Here is a 26,098-nt window from a genome sequence, read left to right as displayed (position 1 = left end):
TTCTGACTGAAACCCAGAATGGAATCACAGCCTCTTCGAAATCAGAGCTACCAGCCCCCATTGCATTTGAGGCAACGTGGGTGGCTACAAGAGAGGGGCCTTCTCAGTAGTGGCATCCCCAAGTGTAAAACACTCTTCCCAGAGAGCTTTGCTTACTACCTGCCTTATTGTCTTTTCAACACCAGGCAGACCTTTTTCTTTTCCCGAGTTTTTAGATGAAATTTTATTTCTGCTGTTTTCTGCTGATTTTATGATTTTGTGGCCTTTGGGTTTTTTATGTGTTTGTATTTACATTGTAATTGTTTTATTCTTTCCCCAAACTACCCTGAGAATATGACTGAAGGGTGATGCAATAAAGCTTACAATAAACAAGAGTCTGAATGCGTTCAGTGGGATTTATTCCTCAGTAAATGTTATTCAGTTGCAGCTTGAGTCTTTCCCAGACCCTGAAATAGGACAGACGTGAGTGGATGGGAAGCAAATGAAGCGGGGGAGGTGGGGACATCTTTTCTGAAGACTGCCTGCCTTTGGGAACAAAGAGTTTTATTTCCATCCCTGCTGTCACTGATAAGTGACTTCCAGGATATTTTCCAGCTTTTGAAAAAAGCTTGGAAAAAATGCAAACGCCAGTGAAGGCCACCATGGGCATCCCGTATAAACATGCAAACACATATTTGTAATGTATCAGCACTTCACCCAATCAAGCACAAGTATCGTGTGCATGGTGGGAGAAGCAGTTTGTGGTGGCAAGCCTGTGTATGTTCACTAGACTGTTTGTACAATCCCTGTGCACATAAAAACTGTGCACATTCATTTATGTATTTGATTTCCATCCCATCTTTCTACCAAGAAAAATGGCACTCAAGGCAGCTCTGTTATGTCACACTTAAGACTTGTATGCACAGTCCGCCACTGCATGCAGAGAGCGTACGTGCTTTCAGTTCGTATGCACCCAGGTACCATACAGTCTAGCGATTGCCACTGCAATCCCACTCTCCCCTACATATGTTTGATTGCATGAAAAGTGCTGTACTCACACTGATGTCCCACTGGCTAAGATTCGTCCATGGATCTCCTATGGTGGGGGTGGACCAGTGTAGAAAATTTTCATCTAGAGCACCCTGCCTGTCAGGGCCATCTCAGATGCATCCACGCAGTCTTGGTAGCCCCTCACCCTACAAAAGGAAGCTGGCGCAGTAAGGGGCTTTTCAGAAGTGCTGTGAGATGCTTCACTGAGAACCAGTCACAGTTCCAAAGTTCTGTTCTAGGGCGGGCGGGTGACCGAGCTGTGTGAGTGCTCCCCTGAATACAGGGCACACAGGAAAGTGCCTTATACCAGATCAGACTTTTTGTCCATTTAACCCAGTATCGTCTACTCTAACTGGCAATGGCTCTCCAGCATCTCAGGCCAAGGTTGTTCCCATCACCTGGTCCCCGATCTGAACCTGGACCCTTCTGCATCTGAGGCGTGTGCAATACCACTGACCTACAGCCGCTCCCCCCTTCATGGATCACTGCCTTGTTGTGGCGAAGGGGCTTGCGTAACTCAGTGAAGCCATAAGCTATGCCGTGCAGGGCCACCCAAGACGGACACGTCATGGCAGAGAGTTCTGACAAAATGTGGTCCACTGGAGAAGGAAATGGCAACCCACTCCAGTATTCTTGCCAAGAAAACCCCATGGAACATATCACAAGGCTAAAAGAGATGACACCGGAAGATGAGCCCCTCAGGTTGGAAGGTGTCCAATATACTACTGGGGAAGAGCAGAGGGTATTTCCAAGTAGCGCCAGAAAGAGTGAAGCGGCTGGGCCAAAGCCGAAAGGACACTCAGCTGTGGATGTGTCTGGTGGTGAAAAGAAAATCCGATGCTCTAAAGAACAATATTGTTTAGGAACCTGGAATGTAAGGCCAATGAATCAAGGTAAGCTAGAGATGGTCAAACATGAGATGGCAAGATTGAACATCGACATCTTGGGAATCAGCGAACTAAAATGGACAGGCATGGGCGAATTTAATTCAGGTGACCATTATATCTACTACTGTGGGCAAGAATCCCTTAGAAGAAATGGAGTAGCACTCATAGTCAAGAAAAGGGTGGGAAAAGCAGTCCTGGGGTACAATCTTAAAAATGATAGAATGATCTCAATACAAATCCAAGGCAAACCATTCAACATCACAGTAATTCAAGTCTATGCCCCAACCACTGAGGCCGAAGAAGCTGAGGTTGATCGGTTCTATGAAGACCTACAACACCTTCTAGAACTAACACCAAAAAAAGATGTCCTCTTCATCATAGGGGATTGGAATGCTAAAGTAGGAAGTCAAGAAATCACTGGGATAACAGGCAGGCATGGCCTTGGTGTACAAAATGAAGCAGGACAAAAACTAATAGAGTTTTGCCAAGAGAACAAGCTGATCATAGCAAACACTCTTTTCCAACAGCACAAGAGGTGACTCTACACATGGACATCACCAGATGGTCAATATCGAAATCAGATTGATTATGTCCTTTGCAGTCAAAGATGGAGAAGCTCTATACAGTCAGTAAAAACAAGACCTGGAGCTGACTGTGGCTCAGATCATGAGCTTCTTGTTGCAAAATTTCGGCTTAAATTGAAGAAAGTAGGGAAAACCTCTAAACCATTCAGGTATGACCTCAATCATATCCCTTATGAATATACAGTGGAGGTGAGGAATAGATTTCAGGGATTAGACCTGAGAGACAGAGTGCCTGAGGAACTATGGAAATAGGTCCGTAACATTGTTCAGGAGGCAGCAACTCAATCCATCCCAAAGAAAAAGAAATGCAAGAAAGCCAAGTGGCTGTCTGATGAGGCTTTACAAGTAGCTGAGGAAAGAAGGGAAGCGAAAAGCAAGGGAGAAAGGGGAAGATATATCCAACTGAATGCAGAGTTCCAGAGAATAGCAAGGAGAGACAAGAAGGCCTTTTTAAATGAACAATGCAAAGAAATCGAGGAAAACAACAGAATGGGAAAGACTAGAGATCTCTTCAAGAAAATTGGAGATCTCAAGGGACCATTTTGTGCAAAGAGGGGCATGATAAAGGACAAAGAAGGCAGGGACCTAACAGAAGCAGATGAGATTAAGAAGAGGTGGCAAGAATACACAGAAGAACTATACAGGAAAGATCTTAATGTCCCTGATAGCCATGATAGTGCAGTCACTGAACTGGAGCCGGACATCCTCGAGAGTGAAGTCAAGTGGGCCGTAGGAAGCATTACTAACAACAAAGCTAGCGGAGATAACAGTATTCCAGCCGAGCTATTTAAAATCCTAAAAGATGATGCTGTTAAAGTGCTGCATTCAATATGTCAACAAATTTGGAACACTCAACAATGGCCGCAAGACTGGAAAAGGTCAGTTTACATTCCAATTCCAAAGAAGGGCAACGCCAAAGAGTGTTCAAACTACCGCACAATTGCGCTCATTTCACATGCCAGCAAGGTTATGCTCAAAATCCTACAAGCTAGGCTTCAGCAGTATGCGAACCGAGAACTACCGGAAGCACAAGCTGGGTTTTGAAGAGGCAGAGGAACTAGAGATCAAATCGCCAACGGTCGCTGGATCATGGAGAAAGCAAGAGAATTCCAGAAAAATGTCTATTTCTGCTTCATTGACTATGCTAAAGCCTTTAATTGTATGGATCACAACAAACTCTGGCAAATTCTTAAAGTGATGGGAGTACCAGACCACCTTACCTGTCTCCTGAGAAACCTGTACGAGGGTCAAGAAGCAACAGTAAGAACCCGACATGGAACAACCGAGTGGTTCAAAATTGGGAAAGGAGTACGACAAGGCTGCATATTGTCACCCTGCTTATTTAACTTATATGCAGAATACATCATGAGAAACACTGGGTTGGATGAATCACAGGTCGGAATTGAGATTGCCAGGAGAATTATCAACAACCTCCGATATGCAGATGATACCACCCTAATGGCAGAAAGCGAAGAGGATCTAAAGAGCCTCTTGTTGAGGGTGAAAGAGGACAGTGCAAAAGCTGGTTTGAAACTCAACATTAAAAAAACTAAGATCATGGCATCTGGTCCCATCACTTCCTGGCATATAGAAGGGGAAGAAATGGAAGCAGTGACAGATTTTACTTTCTTGGGCTCCAAGATCACCGCAGACGGTGACTGTAGCCATGAAATTAAAAGACGCTTGCTCCTTGGGAGGAAAGCTATGGCAAACCTAGACAGCATAGTAAGAAGCAGAGACATCACCTTGCCGACAAAGGTCCGTATAATCAAAGCTATGGTTTTCCCAGTAGTAATGTATGGCTGTGAGAGCTGGACTATAAGGAAGGCTGAGCACCGAAGAATTGACGCTTTCGAACTGTGGTGCTGGAGAAGACTCTTACGAGTCCCCTGGACTGCAAGGAGGTCAAATCAGTCAATCCTAAAGGAAATCAACCCTGAGTGCTCATTGGAAGGACAGATACTGAAGCTGAAGCTCAAATATTTTGGCCACCTAATGCGAAGAGAAAACTCTCTGGAAAAGACCCTGATGCTGGGAAAGACTGAAGGTAAAAGGAGAAGGGGACGACAGAGGATGAGATGGCTAGATAGCATCACCGATGCAATGAATATGAACTTGAGCACACTCCGGGAGAGAGCGCAGGACAGCAAGGCCTGGCGTGCTATGGTCCATGGGTCACGAAGAGTCGGACACGACTGAACGACTGAACAACAACAACACAGCCGCTCCCCAGAAGTACAGCCAACCTTCCTTTCCTGGGAAAAGCTGGTCTGGACTTTGAACCTAAGACCTCTCACAGCCTAACTGAGAATCATCCCTCTAGACCAGACTTCCCCACCCTGATGTCCTCCTGGTGTTTTGGACTACAACTCCCATCATCCTTGACTATGGGCTATGCTGGCTGTGGACAACAAGAACTATCATCCCAAACATCTGGCACCAGCTTGGGGAAGACTGTCCTATGCTCACAATCCAGGCATGAGAGACAGCCAGGATTGTAGCAAGAGGCCTGCAAGAGACATCTGCTCTCTTGTCCTGACTGATATAAGAACCACAAGCACAACAGCTACACTCACTCAACTGTTCCCTAGTTTTGTTTTGTTTTTTTCATTTTTATACCGCCCAATAGCCGAAGCTCTCTGGGAGGTTCACAAAAACTAAAACCAGAGAGCACACAATAAAACAATATAAAATATATAAAACATTAAAACCACAGTAAACAATAGAACCAGAATAAAACCAGAATAAAACCTAGCAGCAGTGCAGGGATCTAAAATACAGATTTAAAAAAGCAAAGCTAAAAGTCTAAAGAGCTAAAATGCTAAAATGCCTGGGAAAATAAAAAGGTCTTCACCTGGTGCCGGAAAGAATAGTGTGGAGGTGCCAGGCGAACCTCACTAGGGAGCTCATTCCACAGCCAGGGTGTTTAAGACCATGGGCTCCCTCTCACAAAACATTTTTGGACACATAATTCTATCCTTATGGGCAAAAATGTTAACAAAGCCCACAAGCAAAATCATCACCAAGACACTGGTCTTAAACTTCCCAGCAGTGGGAGATAAGTAGAAGCTGGCATTGAGCATTTAGCCAGGAATGCATTTTCTCTTGCATCTTATAAATAGACAACAGAAGCAGTTAATAGTGCAATGTCTTTCTTCTTGAAGAGAATTTACAGTGTGCAGGAAATTCCAACAGACTTCTTCAAAGCTACCGACGGCTAGGCAAGATGAGTTGATTTAAATCACCAGGAAAAAAGACTTATTTTGAATCACTTGATTTAAATCTAATTCCCCATTTGAAATGCATACATTTCTTGAACAAGTATGCATACTAACTGGTTGCTATAGCAATTAAGACATATTGGCTTGCAACTAAATGGAACCTAAATTCAGTCTAGGAGCATAATCCAGAATTTTCCGTCATGCAGCCCACATGCACTGCAGAATTATATCTGCCTAGAGACAAATTTGTTTCTGAGAGAGGATATCAATTAAGATTACTTTCTTGGAGGCTAACAGTGCAATCCTATGCATGCTTAATTGGAGGTAAGCCCCCACTGTGTTAGGTTTTATGTGTTGCTGCTTTTATAACGTTTCCAGTGCTGTATCAGAGCCAGCCGCACCACTAGGCAGAGTGAAGCAGCGACCTCAGACAACTGATTTTGAGCACCACAAAAAGTCAGCAAATGTTTATTTAATTTATTATTGTATTTTTACTACCAGGGAGAGGTGTTTCTGGGATTTTCTGCCTCAATTGTACCTTGACTTGGGTGAGGCTGCTGGAGGCGTTAGGCAGCAAAATATCTTGAGATGGCCCAGTACTGTATTGTTCTCTGGTGTGGGTTTTGTGTGTGCTTGATGCATTTCTAAAACTTGTGTGTAAGCTGCATTGAATTAATTTTATTAAGGAAGTGGGGTATTATTTATTTTTTAAAATTATGAATATATACTGTGCTCAATGGGGTTTATCCCAGGAAAGTGTATATAGGATTGGAACCTAAGAGTTCAAAACTTTAGAGAAGAAACAACTGGTAGTTACTGGGGCAGGGAGGGAGGGGGAAACAAAGGTAGCCATACTGACTATAAGAAGAACCCCAAAATCCATATTAGCATAATACCTTTATTAGACCAACCGAAACATCACCAAAAATGTGCAAGCTTTCAAGATCGCCTGATGTCTTCATCAGGCAAGGTCTGGACTTTTGACTTTTGAAAACTGACTTCTTTTTTACCTACTACAGTATCTAAAATTATCTCCAGTTTGGTTAATATAAATGCCTAGTTTTTCTCTGTTATCCACTGGTAAACAGGTAAAAGGGGGCATTGTGCTTTGCCCAGGATGTAAACCTGTCTGAGTAACAGTAGGATTTTATATTTCAGAAATGGGAGATCCCACATTTTTCCCTTTCTGGTTCCTACCAATCCTAGCGGCAGCTCCAGGTCCAATCTTGTAACCATCACATGACCTGCTAAAGCCTAATCTGAATGTCTACAGACTCCTCCTCCCCCACTTCATCTTGGGACTCTGAACATGCAGACACAGTGACTTCACCATCAAGTCAGGTTTTCCCTCCCTCCACCCGCAAACCTTGCCTGATTAAGAGAGCTCCAGATCTCAAAAGCTTGCACATTTTTTTGTGATCTTTCGTTGGCCTAATAAAAGTATTACACCAACAATGGAAAAAATAGTGTCTCTCTATGAGATGGAAAGTAAAAGTGTATGCTGTTTGATTGTTTCTAGTGTTCTAGAGTCCTTTGTGACTGCACATTACAATTTCTGGATTCAGGGCTTAATCTGGACTCTATCCACATTGCCAAGTGCATTGCAGTTTATCATCTCCACTGTTAAGCGGACATCCACAGTCAAATTGTTTCTCCTCAGAGGAACATAAAGCCCAATCCAACCCTCTACCAACACCTTCCTCTATTGTTCCTCACAGCATGACCCTGTAAGAGATACCACATAAGGACAGGCCAGCATGTCCAGGTCCACCAGCCAAGAGCAATGAATGGAGATGGCGTGGAGAATGACCAGTCTCCTACTGGGGTGAAAAAGGAGCACATTCAACAAGTCTTACCGGTAACGTTCCTCCTGCAGGCACTGAGTCATGTAAGTATAGTCTCGTTGCAGCTGGGCCTTGAGGTCTTCCATGGAATCCTCAAGGTGTGACTGAATGTCCTTAATATCTCTCAGTTCTTCTATGATGGTCTCAAAATTGTAGTGGTGACTGTCTAAGGTGTTGGACTTGGGACTGCCCAAGCCACCAGCACCCGCCCCAGAGTTGCTACCTGCTGCTGAGCCAGAAGTGGCGCTGGAGCACTCGTCGTCACTGCCGTATTTGGGACTAGACACCAGGGTGGCGCTGCCACTCAGGGTCCGTGAGGCCTCTTCAGGGTGCCCATCATCCAGCGGTTCCTTCAAGTGGGCAATGTTGTCCGCGCTGCCAAATTTGTTACGGATCAAGCTTGCAAACTCACGGGGCTTGGAGACCACAGCTGTGTGTGTGGCTTGAGAGAGGCCTGACAGCCCGCCCTTGACGCCCTCCACCACACCCCCTCCAAAGCCACTGATGCTGGAACGGACATTGGCCCCTACATCCTTGAGGCCCTGATGCATGTCCCGGAAGACGTCTTTGGGCTGGCGCGAGGGCCCATTTTGTTCAATCTCCTTTAGCTTTTTGCGGTAATGTTCGAGTTTCTTATGCAACTGGGCAATGGTCTGGGCTGACTTCTGGTTCTTCTTCTCAAAGACCTGTTTTATACGAGAGGCCTGTTGCTTGTCGGCATTGTTAGCTAGCTTCAGGTACTCAGCCACATTGTCATCTCGTGCCTCCTGCTCAATCTTGATCTGCTCGGTGATCTTGAGGATCTTCTGGTGCAGATGATCAATGGCAGCTTTTGTCCTCTGTGGGTCTGGATTGCCATCTGGAACATCAAGGCAGATGGTGCCGTCGGCATCACCATGGCTTGTATTGGAAGGCAAGCTGAGTTGGCTCACATCCCCTTTATCCAACTGTTAGGGTGGGGGAGAGAAGAAAGAAAAAGGAATTCAGGAGTAAAATATTTGATAAATACTCTTCCCCTGGGTCAAACACTGCAATGATGGATAGACAAGGATGGCACAAGAGGGAGAGATTATGATGAGCTACTGAGAACAATTAGATAAGAAAATGTAAGAGAGATGTGAGGTTAAAGTGAATATAATAAAATCACATATTTTTAACTGACTTTCAGCTGTTTCATTGTTAAAATGCATATACCTGTGCCTCCTACCACACCCCAACAAAAATGCCTTTTTGAGTTTCTTTGAAGGAAGAGTGTGTTCTTAAGAGTGAGATAACTGCCAGTTCATCAACAAGAGAACTGTTGAAAGGAAAGACTGTGTTTCATATTTTCCTTTTTTCCATTTGGAAATACAGAATACAGCATGCTTCCTATTATAGCAGGGGTAGGCAACCCAGTGTCTTCCAGATGTCTGGGACTACAACACCCACAATCCCCAACAACAGGCCATGCTGGCTGGGGCTGATGGAAGTTGGTAGTCCAGCATACCTGGAGGGCAGCAGATTGCCTACCCCTGTATTATAATAATACCACAGAGCCAAATGGCTTCAAACAACAAATGTTCAGATACACCAGAATTGTGGAAGATTCAGGTCTAAAAGATATATTAACTTAGGTTCCAGTGTGACATCCTTCAACATCATCAAGATAACTGGAAATATCTATGAACTGTGCCCTTGACATATTTTTCTTCCACAGATCAACAGAACAGAATTCAGGGATCCTGACTCATGGCCCTTTGAGAATCAGCTTGATCATACTGCTCAGGTAAGGGAAATCAGAAAGCTGAAAGTAAGAGCCAAACTTTATACCAAGCCATATACAAAGTCGTAAGAGGTGAAAGGACCAGAGAGCACCTCAGGATATTCTTCAGGGCTTTGTTCATAATGTTTCGGTGTATCCTGATTTTGCTCAGCAGAAATGCAACTCTGCAGGCTGTCCCTGACACTAGAATGTTAGAAAGCTGATGATTATATATAGGTTACAGTTAATGGGTTTTTTAAAAGGCCAGCTGAACAGTGGGCTGATGCTCACACAAAGCTGCTCCAGAATCTAGGAACTCTATCCACCAGTTGCTAGCATAAAAATCCTAAAGCACACCGCTCTCCCACCTGAAATGCATGTAACACTAAATACTTGCCATTCATGGACTTTTTTTATGTAAATCCTTATGAAAATTGAAGAGGCCTCTGAGTGGCTTGAGGCTTGCAATTAGGAGATCCCAAAAGTTAAGTGCGTTCAGCAGATGCTGCCTAATTTATGACCACCCTGTTTTTATGGAAGATCCTCTAATGCCTGAGAACCTTAGGGGGTTGTCACTACACTGCAGTAATAGAAAGGCTTCCTACATATTGAAATGGAGAGTTAAAAGGCTAGTTCACACAATAAATATTTTGCCCATGCAAGCAGTTCCAACCATCCCCAGGTTATGTGCTCACATGGGCAAATGTAATGTCTGAACTGCGTGGCCAAAGGTATAGCCACCAGCAATTCCTATGATCATGGCAGCAGTATTTCCCATTGCCACAATAATCAGAATTTCTGGTGATTATATTCATACAGTCTGCATATAAACCCTGTTCAGTGCGCTAAATGAACATGCGGAGGACTGGGATCACAGCTATTGCTCCTGCCTTCTATGCATTCATGATCCTGTGTACACAAGGCCTACATGTGTACACCTGAGTGTGTGCAGGGTCCTGTACACACAATCTATACCCTTAATTTCCCCACACATTTGGGTGTACACGTGTAGACTCTGCAAGCAGAAACCATGAGAAGTGGAAATTGGGTGGGGCCACTGGTCATGACCCCAACGAGGGTTATTGCGTTTATTGTTCATGTGAAGACAGTCAAGACAGTTCATGAACCAGCCCAAAGATATTGAATAAAATAAAGATGTGTATTAAGTGCTCATTGTGAGAGCAAAGACCTTGGGTTTGTCATTAACAGAATAGGACCTTGGTGGAGGGGCTTATTCTAGGTTCTCTCCTTACAAAATTTTCTGCCCAGTGGCTTGAGGATCAATTCACACAATAACTGATGAATACCAAATTCATGTGGTTACAAAGTTCGTCCCATGACAGCTAAACCATAATAGTTATCTAACTCAATCGTCACATGATAACTGACACGTATTATACTTCTGCCTGTACACATACTGCTGAATTGTAAACAAAAGCAGTGTAATTTAACCCCTTTTCAGTTCTGATAGTTTTCAGCATAGTAACAAAAGGACTTTGTCGGTTTTGCCTTCTACAGATGTGGAAACTGAGATGCTTGTTAAATCCACAACAAATTGAAACATGTCTTGGCATGTGTGGGGCTGGAGGGCTAATACATGAAGTTTACCATGAAGGAGCTTGACTTTGTTTTCCTTAAAGATTATGTATCTCCATCAATTAAAATAAACAGGCACTGCCTAATATGCTCCTAAAGAGTAATTAATATCTCCCACCTTTCCAAATGCTATAGTACTCTGCAAAAGTACAAGCACCAGACAATATGAGGGTCAAATGATCAGATCAGAATATCATAGAGTTCTACACCCCCTTTCTTCCAGTCTACAGAAACAGTCTGAGAGCAAAGTGCAATTCCTATTTCACCAGGACAAAAGTGAATGTGTTAAAACTCCCAAGTGCTTTCAGTGAGAAACTGGGAGTCCCAATTTTTAACATCTGCACCACATTGTGGAATTCACGCATTAGAATAATGTTGTGTTTTGTGATGATGTGCTGATGCCTCTATATTCTGAAAGACTTTTATCCTAGACGTACCTGGACCACTACAGAGATTGAACTGTCTGCACTCCTCCTTCATTGATTCTGGGAAAGCAAGGAGGTGGGTGGATTAGCGATTGTACTGGGTCTAGGGCTCAGATTAGCGGACCCATAAAAAAAGGTGACCCTGGGCCATTGCCCAACCTTGCTGGGTATGAGCCATTTCCTTGGATTGGCACCAGTATCTTAGTATATACAATAAACCCTTTTTATAGTATATTCATCATGAGGTTAATTTTCCTATCTCACTGTATTTCTCCAAATATTCAAGCAGGTTAAATTGTCTCTTCAGCTCCTGTTAACTGATGAGGTTTCAGCTCAGAATTTCAGGACAAAACTGCTACTCTCTTGAATCTAAGAGCCCCAAATTCTGTTGATTGTATGGAGGTAATTATATCCCCAACAACCCTTCTTTGGGAACAGCTGGCTTGTAAATTCAAGCCACACCATTCTTTTACACCATACCTTACAGCGTTCATCCGGTTCCAGCACTCTCTTCCTTCTCATAGTAGCTTAAGCGTCACTGCTGAGGAAAGGAAGATCCCTAGCAAAGAAAAACCATGAGGAAACGCCACCAAAGCCATACCAGAGATCTGCCCGGGCTACTGTTATCTCTCTGCTTCAGACATCCTACTGATGTGTATTGCTGGGCGATATAGGCAAGGAGGAGGGAAAAACGCAACCCACAAACAACATCATACAGAGCAGCCACAAACTTGCCTCAACCTTATTAGATCAGCACATTTTTAAAAAACAAAGAACTGTAGACTTTACAAACACTGCCTGCTGGCCTATTCTTAGCTCCTGTGCTGCTCTGGGGCTTTCCAGGACCCAGAACAAAGTGAGGAGTTTCTCCTTGTCTCTTATCAACTTTCAGGAATTAAATTGGGACCTGCAGGAAATGGATTCCCACCCCATATGAACTATTCCGTTTAAGAGAAAGATAAAAGCAATCCAGAGACAGCAACCTTGATGATGCTGAAAGAGGAAACCGGGCCAATTCATTAGAGAAGTTGCTCAACTCCTGTTTCCATTAGGTGCGTATTTACTGCAGAGACTGGGTCACTAGTTCCTCTTTTTACACGACAGCCTGTAGCCCATGCAGAAATGGAGAAACTGCTATTAGGAAATGCCAGAGGCAGGAAGAACCGAAGCTACCACTTTAGATCATATTAGGGAAAATAATCTTTGGTGGTGACAGCGGTACGGATGTCTGCGCAATATTTATTAACAAGGGTTTTTTTTTTAGGGTTAACTCTCAGAAGCTGGATTGCCAGCCATAGATATAAACAGACATAGTTCTATCCCAGAATTAGAACTATTTATCTTCTACTAGGTACACTATGAGCATCAAAACAGGAGCTCCATCATTGGATCACTCTCCCTGCCCCTACTTTACAGCATCCACGGGGCTGGGGACTCTGATTTTAATCAGAGCGTGACTACTATGGGTGGGTTATTTAATTCTCCACTGCCTCACCATGCCATTTCCTGAACCAAAATGCCCCTCCCCAGCCCCAAAGCTGATATTAGATCTTCAGTGAAAAATGATATAATCCTTTTCCCACAGAGGAATATTAGCAGCTTCGAAGGCAATTTTGATAAGGGGAAAAGTTGTATGTGGGTGGGGAAGGATTAAACTTCCCCATTCACAATGTTGTTGTTCCAATCAATATCAGAACTTGCTACACTTGTTTTAAAAGTGTGTGTGGGGGGGGGGGGGATGAAAGGAGAGCCAATCACAGATCTCCCATATCATGTGTGTTTTGTTTTTGGAAAACACAATTCTACCAGCTTGTCTTGAACATCAGGCTTATGTTAGGGATTTATTTCAAATTCCTAGGGCAGCATCAAATTTTTAGGCATCTGCACTACAAGGTATCTCCTGATATGATACTGATTTCCTTTGTAAATGACATTGGAAAGTATAGCTGGAAAGTAATGATTGAAGAAGAAGTGTGAATATGTGTGATGTTCTCATGGGTCTTCAGAGCAATTATGCCAATTTCCCAGATAGGAGATGCTGACTACATGGACACAACAGAAAGAAGCCTGGCCATGTGACAGACCAAAACTCTTGATAGTCTAATATAAACCTGTTCCTCCTTGGCACAACTGCTTATATGACTTTATTGGAACACATTAAACTTGTTTCTAAAGTTAAGCCACTAGGTCAGAATTCACCAACCTTTTGGGGGGCCTTGGGCACATTTGGAATTTTGAAAGAGTGTCATGGGCACATTCACAAAATGGCTGCTGTGGGGGACTTGCACAGTGAGTGGGAAGTGAGCTCCAAAATACAAAACCACTCTTATGAACCCAAACTAAGATGGTGCCAAAGGGCAGCTCTTCACTTTGCAGAACGTTTTTTAAATTAAAAAAAAAAACAATCTTAAGAAATAAAATAAAAATCAGGAGAGGCAGGAAGCATGGCAGGTGCCAAGAAAGTTGTCTGCTGACACACTGGTGCCCATGGGCACTTTATTGGGAACCCCAGCAGTAGGTTATAACTAAGCCTTCTTCAAGACCAGATTCAGACTTAATGGTGGAACTAGGATTTAGGAATTAGAAGACTGTACACATCCTTTTCCTTATTTTCTTTCTCATCTCTCTCTCTCTCTCTCTCACACACACACACACACACACACACACACCAACTTTAACCCCATGGCATTGTATGTCCATCACCAGTCTAGGCTAAAATGAAACTAGGTACACTCTTGAACAGTTATATATGCACTGCTAGCATTCCATTTTTGTACCGAATCTGCTTTTTGTATGTAAACAGAGACTTCGTTATATTACTATATTAAGCAGTGTTCAAGTATTACTAATACCTACATTTAATCTATTGCAATGCACTGTATATGGATCTACCTTTGAAGACTATTTGGTAACTGCAGTTAGTGCACAATGTAATCACACAAATGTTAACTGGGACCAGTCGCATGGAACATATTACACCCATTTCCGAACAGCTACACTGGGTACCATTCCATTCCTGAGCACTATTCAAAGTGTCAGTTTTAACCTATAAAGCCCTATGTGGCTTGGGGCAAGGTACCCAAAGGGCTGCTTCTCCAACATGAAACTGCCCAGCCATCAAGATCAACCTTAGAGACCCTGTTCATGCCCCCCTGCCATCTGCTGTTCTGAATGTGCCCGACCTTCTGCAAAGCTCCTGTCCCCTATGAAAGTAGAGATGGACTTTCAGGGACTTTGGGGGAGTGGGATGAAAGACTTTCACTTTAAATTGCAGCCTCAGCAGCTGTGCATTGTTTTGAAAAATCCCTCAATGAATCACAGAAATAACATGTAGTTGTGTCTACAGAGCCCCTTTTATGACAGGATCATATTCAGTGTTCTATCCACATATAGCAAAACACATTCTGTTGTGCTGGCGTTTCTAAAGGTTACCTCAAAAGAAACAGATGAAAATCCACATAGGAAAGGAAAGAGGGAAAAGGTATCATTTGTTTGAACAGAGGATGACTTGAGTGCCTTGAATATGAATATACAAATAAATTAGTGAGAAGACCTTGGAAACAGCCAAACATAGCTTTTCCTTTTCTACTAGGCAGACAAATCCCACAGGGAGGTTATAGGCTTCCTCAATTAACACACGCAAAAGAAGCTGTTTCCTCAGCCTTATTGGCTAATGATATTTAAGTAGCATAGAATGTCTAAACCCTTAGCATGACCCTGTGTGTTCTAGAAGTGAGTCACATCTGACAGGAGGTGCATTCCAAAAGCTGTCAGTGTGATTAAACAAAGCAAATTTGCTGACAACAGAAATAAGGACAAAGCGCCTGAGGAAACCGAACTAACTTGGGTTAAGTGACTTGAACAGAGGCAGTTATTGGGGTAAACCTCAGAAGCAAGTAAGAGGCTGCTTTTTAGCATCCTAATAAGGGCTTCTCTCTTTGCTTCTATGTGCTACAGAATTATTTGGAGAAGTCCCAGGAAGTATTGCTCCAAGAGGTGCCAAGTTCAGGGCAAATGAGCACTGGTGCTGTCAAGGGCTCCTTGGAGGCCTCTCTCAGTCTAATCCAGTAGCCAAGTCCAGACACAGACAAAGGGATTATTTTCCTTTATTCCTCTTTTACAACTTAACAACTCTACTGTTAGCAACTAGATATGAGCAGCAGAGTACCTATGCCCTACATTGGAACAGTTGGTCCCCGTTTGAAAGGGAATCACTGGCAGACCCCTGAACTTAAGGACTAGGGAGAGTTCCTCCCCTTTTCCCTTGGATCCTCTGGGCGCAGCCGTTGTTTGCGCGCCAACCGGGCACTACGCCTCCTTTCTGCCCCCTCCATTTGGCGCCGCTCTCTGCGTTGGTGACACACGTCCATCAAGTCTGCTTCCCACGCTCTGTCACTCCCAGGACTGCTATCTAAGCTAGGAATGCTGGTGGGAGGAATCTCCGTCAGCTGTTGGCCCTGGGAAAGAGGAGCGCGCTCCTCTCCCAGGAGCAACTCCTCTTCCTCAGAATCAGAACTACTCTGGGATTCTATGGGCTCAGTGTCCACCCTGACAGGTGCACCCAGGCAGGTGACTGTGGACCAAGGAGCATAGGAGGAGAAGGTAGAACAGATGGTAGCAATGCCAAATAAAGAATTCTGGACAATCCCTCAGGGCCAAAGGAGAAAGTACTTTAAAGACTTAGATAGCAGCTACATCTTTCTTTCATTTTTACTGTAGAGTAGGCATAGGGGGCCTGATACAGATTGGGACACTAATGCAGAGGTTAGGGGGGCTTTAGCCCTTTTCCCCCCTGCTATGGGCCCAATTCAGATCAGCGCGCCCGCACCTACAATTTCTATTGCAAAACAGTGATCAATAAAGTACATGGATAATTATTTGGCACTATAAATGCCAGGCATGGGAGGCCTACTCCAGATCAGGACTGCAGCGGTAAGGCTGGGGGGGAGGCTAAACTGCCCCTCCCTCCCACACACATGGGTCTCAGTCTGGATTGGTCTTCCCCCACTCACACCGGAGTTTTTTAAAATAACAACATTTTTTTTTACTCTAGCATAAACACCAAACATTAATGTCTGTTATGGCCCCCAGTCCATGATAGGACTGGAGAAAAGGAATACTGGAATGAGAAAGGCTCACAGCAAACTGAGGGAGAGGGGAGCGCAAGAAGAGAAGAGATTGAGAATAGGAGGAAATGGGTACGGTTTTTAGGTGACAACTTGGGCATCCCTGCCATGCATTTAAAACCCTGATATAGCAGGAGACAAGGCAGTAATGGCTTCTCCTGCCTTTTCCTTCTCCAGGTCTGGTATCTGCCTCCCTTCTCCCCAGCGTGGAGACCCTGGTTCACTGATGTGGGGGGCCAGGGATGATGACGATGACAAATGGCCATGGGAAGAAATGTCCAAAAAAGATGTGGCTGCCTCCTCTTCTGGTTCAAGTACTTTAAAGATGTCATGTGGATCTCTGTGTTGCAACCTGGTGATTGAAGGGGGGGGGTGAAGGGGGGGGTGGAACAGGAGGACAGATGGGCATGACGATAGAGGAGAGAAATCAGGGCCTAAAATCAGGGGAAAGTGAGGCAGAGGCTGCAGAGAACAAAAAGGAGTGAAAAATGGGATGAGGAAGAAGGAGAAGGGGAATCAAGGAATGGGGAAGAAATAGAAGAAGTGGTGTTTAGGGAAGGAATTTAGAAGCACAAAACAGTGGAAGGGAAGAGTCACAGAAAAGCTCAAGCCTTGAGCTGAAAAATGACAAATTAAATTGTGCATGGAAGAGGAATGGGTGGCTGCCTGGAATGTGTAGATGTTTAGGAGAAGGGTCAGTGGATTGCTCAAAAACTTTTGGGGGGTGTTGTAGTGGGGATCAGATGCCATTGCTATAGTGAGCCCTCAGTGCAGACTTTATAAGAATGCTGAGGCAGCTCTTTTAACTGCCTGGATCCTACAAAGTACTAAGAGCCATCAATGCTTATTAACGTTAGTGGGAAATAAGAATACTCTCGCCACTGTAGGCTGCCTGTGTAAAAACCTCTGTACAAACCAAGGGTCCCTTTCTTATTACACTGAACAGCAGGGCCCAAGTACTCAGCTGGTTCAAGACAGCCTAGTTTTTTTTATTTTGATGGGGGCGGGGCCCTCTGGGGTCCGATTTTCCAGATGAAGTGGTGGTAGGGGGGGTGTCTTATGCCATATACAGCTATGGACACTTTATCCCCCAAGCTCTTTGGGCAAAGTCAAATTCTGCACAAGGCTTGGCTGCATGATGTGATGAATACTGGATTCATTTTGAACACCAAAAAAATACAGTGGATGTGGAAATGGAAACAAATGTCATTTGTTATGTAATCAGACTAAAGGGAATAGTACTAAAACCACAGCAGGATAATGGGATTTCCCAGGATAAAACTCCTTTAAAGTCTCATGGAACAGCCACAACCGCATGGTGCTTCAGATTTCCCCTTTTCAGTCAAAACAAAATATTTTAATAAATATATTCTGCAAAGGCCTGGACCACAAGGCCCTACTGAAATCAGAGAGAGCTGCAGGTGCTGAGTACTTGTTAAGACAGACTACCACGACTTACAGGCAAGATTTTCTTAAGCACTTTAGTGATCCAGGAATAACAAAGACATGGTGCTTCCTAGAGAAGGACCAGAGGCATCCCTTCTGAAATCATCCGGGCCAAAATTCTGCACAGAATTAGGCCCATTTAGGTCCACTTGAAATCAGTAACTCTGCAGTGGATTGTGGCCCTATGAAGGCATGATCTGACAGTGGTAACATAGCATCATGTTGTGTGGCATGGTATTATACTGGCATATACTTTGTGAGACAAAGTCAACTTGAGCATTATGCCATAAATTGCCATGGATGCCTAAATCCACAATCCAAAGCATATTTACCAGAGTTAGGTAAATTGTCAAAAAAGAAGAAATACATTACCCCCAAAGAGGACAGAACATGGCACATATTTGCATAAGATTTACATATGCTAATGTATACATATATATGTACATATAAAAATAATTAATATAATTTACATAGAAACCCAATATATCTCACTGTAGTGGGGAAGACTGACCAGGTGACCTATGTGCTTCCTGTCCAGCTGCTAACTGTTGATAGGCAACTTCAAGGCCCTTGCTGTCTTTTCCTATCTGTAAACTGGACTTGGACTGGATAGCCCTTCAAATAAAGGACTGCCATCTATAAAGTAGGACACTTAGCCACCCTAACTAGGGAGTAACCCCAACTGAAATCAATGGGACTTACCTCAAACATGCTTAGAATTTCACTGTAAATGTCAGTTAAGGGATGTAACTTTAGGTATGCAGTTTGGAATATGGGAACCAGTGACCCTTTGGCAGATTAATATTTATTTTATTGTTTACTTGTTGGTTCATTGAAATTGTTTACCCTGCCTTTATGTCTCATCAACAAGACCCTGAAGGTGGCTAGCAGACAAAGGTTAAAATAAGAAAAGATAATCAATATTCAAAATAAAAAATAGAAAACAGCAGGTAAGATTTTCTTAACACAGCTGGGGGAGGGGGAGGGAGGGGGAGGGAGTGAGAGAGAGAGAGAGAGAGAGAGAGAGAACAGGAATTCAATCATCCAACTATGCCAAAGGCACTCCAGAAGAGTGCACTCAACAGTTCATTGTGCAACTCATCAAAACAAGACAAGATTTAATGAAATCAGACCTAGGGGAAAGTTGTTAGAGTTGGTCAGATCCTTCAGTGATCATGAGCCAATAATTTAGACATCTTCAGAAGCCAGTTTTAAAAAGGGAACAGAAGTATATTCAGTGTACATTCCTTCCCACCATGACTCATATGTTCAGGCTGTTTGAACATGGTTTGGACTCCCAAAAGTCCCTGTCTGTCCACCACACAGGCTGCATCAAGCAGAGGACCAGCACAGTCAAAGTCGCAGTATAACAGTGTGAAAAAGATTTCAGTGGGAATGGGTGAACACTCCACAAGATGGGGCCTTCTCAACAGTGCCATTGTTGGCAGATTCACACAGTGTAATGGATTAGATAGGGGTAAAAATGAACTTTACACACTTGCCATTTTTCTACAGGATGGTAGTTTCCAGCAGGATGGAAACTTGTCATCTCCGGCAGCTGTACCTCATCTTGAGCCTTCAATCTTTTGGATTATGTCCCAAGCCCATCTAAGTGGAATGCATCATTTGCAAATGCAAATCTTGATTCCGTGTCAAACTTGCAGCAACCCCCTAAAGGAAATCAATCCATTTTATTGTTTCAGCAACAAAAGGACAATCGGGATATCAGAAGCGTTAAAATGGGCAAAGCTATTTAATAATCCAAGCAAAACTGAAATGGCTGTGCAATGGATCTGACAGAGGGATTAGTGAACTTTTTTCCTCTGTTATTCAAGAAAAATTTAAGTTCCCTTAAAAGGAAGCCAGTGGGCTCCTTTAGTGGTGCGGGAGGAAAAACAGAAATCAACCTTGGTTTGATGGAAGGAAGCAGAGGTCTACCAAAAATAAAAATAAACAGACTCACACCCCAAATGAAATTATTTTTAAAAAGAAAAACTGGATTAATCATTTTCTGAAAGACCATGGAATAAGCAATACTGATTTATTATTACTATTACAACATTAAAAGCAGAAATACTGAGTCTCTCTCTACAAATCCAGGAACCTTTAAATGTTTTGCATGGTGGTGATTCCACAACAGTAATGCTAGACTAATATAGCTCCATTGCTGCAAGCCGAGATGTTGAGAAATACAGGATCCCACTGTAGAATCATATGGCCTAGCAAAGTATGGTGGTCTCTATAGTATCAAGGTGGTCTCTGTAGTATCAAGGCAGCAGCTAGCCAGTTAAGGCAGGTTAACGCAGGTTAACGCTTTTATAGGATCAATACAATGCTGTCCTTGACAGTTGCACATACAACCCTTACTGGCATTGTGGTAGCTTAACAATATTTAAAGTCATACCAAAGTATCTTTTCAAAGCAATTTAAGGAACCACTCAACATTTCCTGTCAGGAACCACACACATTGTGTGTGTGTGGCAGTGAGCAAATGAGAAATTTCACAGAGTGAACACTTCAGCTACAGAATTTTTCCCAAACTGAGGAAACCATATGTGTGATGCACAGAGACCACGAAGAAGAATCTCTTACTCCATCATCAATGTTACCTTCATTCAGAGAGAATTCAGTTCATTTCTGGGGAGGTACCTTAATGCTTCTGTTTTGAAAGTTGTCAAAGGTTAACAAAACCTAGATGTGCGTTGCATGTTTTGGACCAACTATTAGATTTCTAACTGGGTTTGAAAATCAGTGCTGTGTTTCTATAAATATATGTGCTGTTCTCCTTTCCATCAGTTGCCTAGTGGGTCAAACAAAAAATATCCAAGCACCGTGGATATCATATGCACACCTCTCCCCTTTGTGTTGTTACTTTCTTTCCTGCTTCCTGAGATGAAATACAGTTCTTGGGGTGGTTCCAGACAGACAGCTCCTAGCACTATTAATAAAAAGGCATCGTGCACTTATTCGGTCTTTCCCTCCTTAACAGCTTGCTCATGTTAAAGACGATGGAAGAAGCAGTGGGGAAACACTGGAGGGTTACAAATGGAAGACAATGTTGTCTGGAACACACACCCCCACCTCCACGCCACACACACACATAGAACTCCATGTTTGAGGCAGGGCAATACCACAATTAAAGCCTCATCTGGAAACACCCTCTGACCCAGGAGGGGATGATTACGTTATATTCATTTAAAACACGTTATGCTGCCTTTCAATTTAAAAAGACTCCCAGGATGATGGAAAACAATTATAAAAACAATGTCCAATAAAAACAAAAATGTTATCATAACAAAACAATAAAACCTACCCACAGCAATAAAAGCCAACAGATTAACAGTGCAATCCTATACGTGTCTACTGAGTACAGTAGGACTTATTCATATGTACATGTGTATAGTATTATAACCTAAAACAAGTTAGATCATGGATGGACAGACCTTAGGTTTGTGGGATCTTTTTTGTTTTCACTAGAACCACGAGATTCTAAGAACTGGAGAGCCAGGGGCAGAATGGTGACTCAAGAAGTCGGACACAGAATTGCAGAACGAGGGGCCTTCGCATACATGTTCAGCACAGGATTTTGTTTTCAGTACCAGAACTGGAATACATGCACAAATCCTTTCACACACAAATCTACTCCTATTTTCCTGCAAGCTTCCTTGACTACAGCAGCCTAATTTAAGAGGAAAATAAAGCTTTTTGTTGTCGGCATTTTTAAACCACTGGAAGTTGGAAAATTTTGCTTATCTATTGAAAACCGCCTGGACATGTACCAGTAGGTCACAATCTACCTTTGCCCACTTCTGAGCTAGGTGACATGCTGGAAGGCCCGGGTAAATTTTAAAAAGGTATTTGCGTGGCACTGAAAAGATATCAGACTCAGTGCCAGCTAGCCTCTTTGGAGAGGGCATTCCACACAGAGGGCACACCACAACTGAGAAGGCCCTGTCTCCTAGCACTTCAGTTCATCAGACAGAGAAACTCAGAGGATGGCTTCCAAGGAAGATATTCATGTCCAGGCAGGCTCATAGGGGAGAAGGTGGTCCTTCGGGTACATGGATAGCCATCCAGCGTCACCAGGAGCAGGAAGGCTGTGGCCTTTGCTGTAGCATAGAGTTCTGCCTATACTTCTTGCCTGTCTCATCATGTTTGGCTGTTACCTAAGACCCAGCTCAGCAGAACAGAGGTCATCAAAATCACCCCAACTCATGGGGGCAGCATAAATGCTGTTCTATGTACTACAACGACACTATCTCATCCTTGGATTTGCCTAGTGGCAACCTTGTGTGAAAAAGGTTGGCCATCACTGCATCTGTCCATGGAAGATGCACTCATGTTAAGATAGTTTCCTTTCTATCTAGAAGATGGAATAGCATAACACTCCATTCTTGAATGGGCACTTTCTGCATTAAAGCAGAAATACAGGAAGAATTCGGGGGATGCAGGGCTCAAATGTTCATCAAATACACATCTGTTCCCTTCAAAAGTGTGGTGTGGAGGTGCCTTGATATGACACCCCACTAGCGATGTCTGCTGTAAAGTGAACATATCTGCTTGCATTAGAATGCAACATACTGCTGCCACATTATTAGAAACAATGAAGCTGGGAGTCTACAGGAATGACATTTAAAAAACAAAACATAAAAACTGAACTAAAATAAAATTTCCCAGAGTTGAAAACCAGCCATACTGAGCTGGAAGCACATGACTCTAGGCCCCATTCATCATGACAGCTAAGTAATAAAACAAAGCAAGATACAGGCAGTTCTGCATCTTGAATGTGGCCTGTGGGCTATATATTAAGTACCCTTGTTTTATAATGGCTACGTTGGGGAATGGAAGCCCAATGCTGAATAAAGTTCAGGTCAGCAATAACCACTTTGTTTAGAAACAGGACACGATCAGAACACAGTTGAGCAACTTATGCTCAAAATAGTAGGATTAAGGCATGTTTTCCCAGACCCTGCCAATTAAAAAAAAGAAAAAAAGTTTCACCGGTTTGTTCAGAATACTGAGGTCTTTTGGAAGGAAAAAAAAACACAACTTGGCCCAAACTATACGAGTTTCAAACATTTCAGTCCCCAACTGTCTAAAATAAGCTAAGGGTCACCTTACCCTACAAATGCACACAGGAGGTTTTAAATATTCAGCTTGATGTGCACACTGTCAAATGCTAGAACAGAGCCCTGCCTGGAATGGGTCCGTCTCACGCAGAAGACCTCAGCTGACAACTGCTGGAGCAAAAATGAGAAAGTTGTTCAGTTCAACCACAGCTGCTGCCAAACTGCTTCACATTCTTGAATAGGGCAAGTAGAAGGAGAAATATGCTGCCTGCGGCAGGAAGTGCAGCTTTCTTTTGCTCAAGCAGAGAACATAGTTTCCTTAGAACCAAGGCCATGGTCATGATGAATTCAAAGATCTGCACGTTCCATCCACCTCTCTCACTATTACACTTTTTCTCTCCAAGGCTGGCTGCTCTGGCCTAGGATCCAGAGCCATTACTGCGCTATCTCCCAGCTTACGATCAGGAGCCCTGCAGTCTTGCAGAGCATTATGAAACCAGTAGCTTCATCACCCCACTTGAGGTGCCCCGAAGTCTCGTGCTAGCATTTGCTTTTGGCTGGATTGATGGTCCTGAAACACCTTTTCTTGCCAGAGCAGAAATAAGAGGGCTGTACTTACAAATACTCCTAATAGAGAGTTGAGTAGCAATATCTTTCTCCCAGGATAGGAGTCAGATTCAGAAGGATGCATTTCTGGCATGAGGAACAGTGTTGGTAACAAGCCCTGCTACGAACAGGGAAATTCTCCTTCTCCTGTCATGAGTTGAGTTAAGGATTGGAAGGCTGGGTACTGGTGGTTTATTTACAAACCATAAAAAGAAAGAAAGAAAGAAAGAAAGAAAGAAAGAAAGAAAGAGAGAGAGAGAGAGAGAGAGAGAGAGAGAAAGAAAGAAAGAAAGAAAGAAAGAAAGAAAGAAAGAAAGAAAGAGAGAAAGGGAAGGCATGTGTGTTGAGGCTGCTCTCTGGGGAACGGAAGCTTCTGAATTAGCAGCCAAGTACAATAAGCCCTGGATAGCACCATGGAGAACAGAGCGAACTCAGAGGCAGAAAGAACATGTGAGACTCAGGAGGAGATGATTCTGTCTCCTTGGTGCTTGCTTTTTTTCTTTCTTTCTCTCAACTGCATTCAGAGAGCAAACATTACTGATTAGCCTTATTTGAGTCAGCTGTGTACCGAGAGAACAATTCAGAACAGAAAGAAAACCCCAAGTTACAGAACAAAGTACCCACCAGAGAGATCTCATGGGACATCCATGTCACCATGCCAATTTGGCATATTTCATCAAAGTGCTGGGGCCTACAGAGTACTAGGCATGACAGCCCTAAACCTGTTCATTCAGAAGTAAACTCCACTGAGATCAATGGGGCTTACTCCCTAGTAAATGTTTTTAGGATTGCAACCTGAAGCACTTTCAAAGGAGGTCTGTTAAGTCTCCCACTGGAGAGTGAAAATTGTCCCAAACAGAGCTTCATATGAGCACAGGTTCCCTGGTGCTGGTCTCTGCTTTAGATGTCAGTATCAAGCCTGGTATTACCGTAACACAGCCTTTCGCAACCTGGGCTGCAACTCCTATCATCCCTGACCATTGGCCATACTGGCTGGGTCTGATCAGAGTTGTAGTCCAATACATCTGGATGGCACCAGATGCTGAAACATACCACACAGGAGAATTTCTGTTTATATTTACTTCTATAAAATAAAATATCTAATTTTATCATTTGTTGCATGTGATCAGGAAAATACTTCTGTTTCAGGAATAATGCATTTTCTAAGCACTCAGACAGCAATCTATAATTGTTGGGAAACTGCCATTATTTCCCAAGTTAGAAGAGTATTGCAATTTGGGACAATTTCTGGAATATGGTTGGCATCATGGGCACTTATTAGTGAGTGACCATGACACTAATGATGAGAAAATTCCCCTCATGCCTGTTTCATGATGTGAAACAGCTGCTTAACAGCAGCTCATGAACTGAAATGAGGGAGCTTGCAGGGAAACTGAAATTGATTAGTAGGCCAAGTGTGGAAAAGTCCCTTGATGTTCTCACTCAGGAGCCAAGTTTCAAAATTAATTCTGAGATTTTAGCTGAGCCTGAAGCAAACATGACAAGAGGTTTCTCCAAACTTTGGTTTGAAACTCTGAAAACTCACTTCGTTCCTGTGTATGTCCCTGTTTGTAAGTTGAGCCCTCCTCTTCTTGCACACTGGAGCACACATCAACCAATCTATAAAAATAGAGGAGAACAGCTATAACTCCCTCCAAAGCTGTATCCCTTGGAAAAAGGCTACCTCCATTCATTACATGTGGAATAAGTATTGTGCTTCTGCCTTTCAAGTGGAGCATGGAAACACTGCACAACTGATAGGGACAAATTTTGAACTGATCATCTAGACAAGCTTTCCATCAACAAGCAGAGTTTCTAAGAAGGGTAGCGTGTCGATACCTATTTTAAAAAATTATGCAGGTCTCTCTATCTGTTTATTGATTCATGCATAATTCTCTGTAACCTGCTACAGTTTCTTCTTATATTGTGCTTATTTCAGGAACTTCACTCTTGCTGGACTACATATTGCCATCAAAATGCAAGGTTGCAATACGGAAGGCAGAGACTCAACTCAAAGGTCCGCCAAGAAAAAAGAGAAGTGACCTTGGGCAGGCTATTTTAATTAGTCTCTTAGTTCATCATTAGTAAAATGGAAACAACTTTCTCTTTTCCATGCTGATTGTGAAATAGCCTTCTTGGTAGGTAGCCATACAGCTCCTAGCATGATGGAACACTCAATGTTACTGCAGTGCAAAACGTCACTAATAATGGTGGGAGGAAAAAAACAGAATTGTTCTAATTTTATCCCACTGCAAGTAATTCACAGCTTGTATTTATTGTGTTTGTGCTTTCAGTGTTGTCCCTCTTGTTTAAATTTTTCTTTATGGCTTTGCGAGTGTTAAAAACACTTTGATGAAAACCATAAATAAAGTTCGATGGATATGGCTTAATTGAGCCAAACACTATGGTCATTAAAGGGGCATTTTAATTAATTGCCTAATATTTTGATGTACATCTGTATACATTAAAAACACAAAATCTAAATCTAAACAGCAATTCAATATCACCCAAAAGATTTGGTGGT

General features: G+C 43.0%; 1 protein-coding gene and 1 long non-coding RNA gene across 3 annotated transcripts in view; one reads left to right on the top strand and one right to left on the bottom strand.

Annotated features, from left to right (window-relative positions):
- Positions 1-12,198, bottom strand: part of TMCC2 (transmembrane and coiled-coil domain family 2) — a 24,605-nt gene extending 12,407 nt beyond the window's left edge. The window contains exons 1-2 of the mRNA XM_084853259.1: positions 11,808-12,198; positions 7,578-8,512 (exon numbers count right to left, since the gene is read on the bottom strand). Coding sequence (XP_084709385.1) covers positions 7,578-8,512; positions 11,808-11,849 — 977 coding nt within the window. The 5' untranslated portion in view covers positions 11,850-12,198. The remainder of the gene's footprint in view (positions 1-7,577; positions 8,513-11,807) is intronic.
- On the top strand, positions 12,058-26,098 carry LOC146348491 (uncharacterized). Of its 2 annotated transcripts, none has more exons than XR_014790651.1 (3): positions 12,058-12,379; positions 16,631-16,767; positions 25,514-26,098. It is a non-coding gene; the product is annotated as an uncharacterized LOC146348491 (long non-coding RNA). The 2 variants fall into 2 exon arrangements; XR_014790652.1 differs by having other exon boundaries at positions 16,631-16,808.

Source organism: Heloderma suspectum, chromosome 4 (genome assembly GCF_057233095.1).
Source record: "Heloderma suspectum isolate Gila_16-S chromosome 4, 16-S_ref, whole genome shotgun sequence".
Taxonomy (NCBI): domain Eukaryota; kingdom Metazoa; phylum Chordata; class Lepidosauria; order Squamata; family Helodermatidae; genus Heloderma; species Heloderma suspectum.
This window is presented reverse-complemented; position numbering and strand designations above follow the sequence as displayed.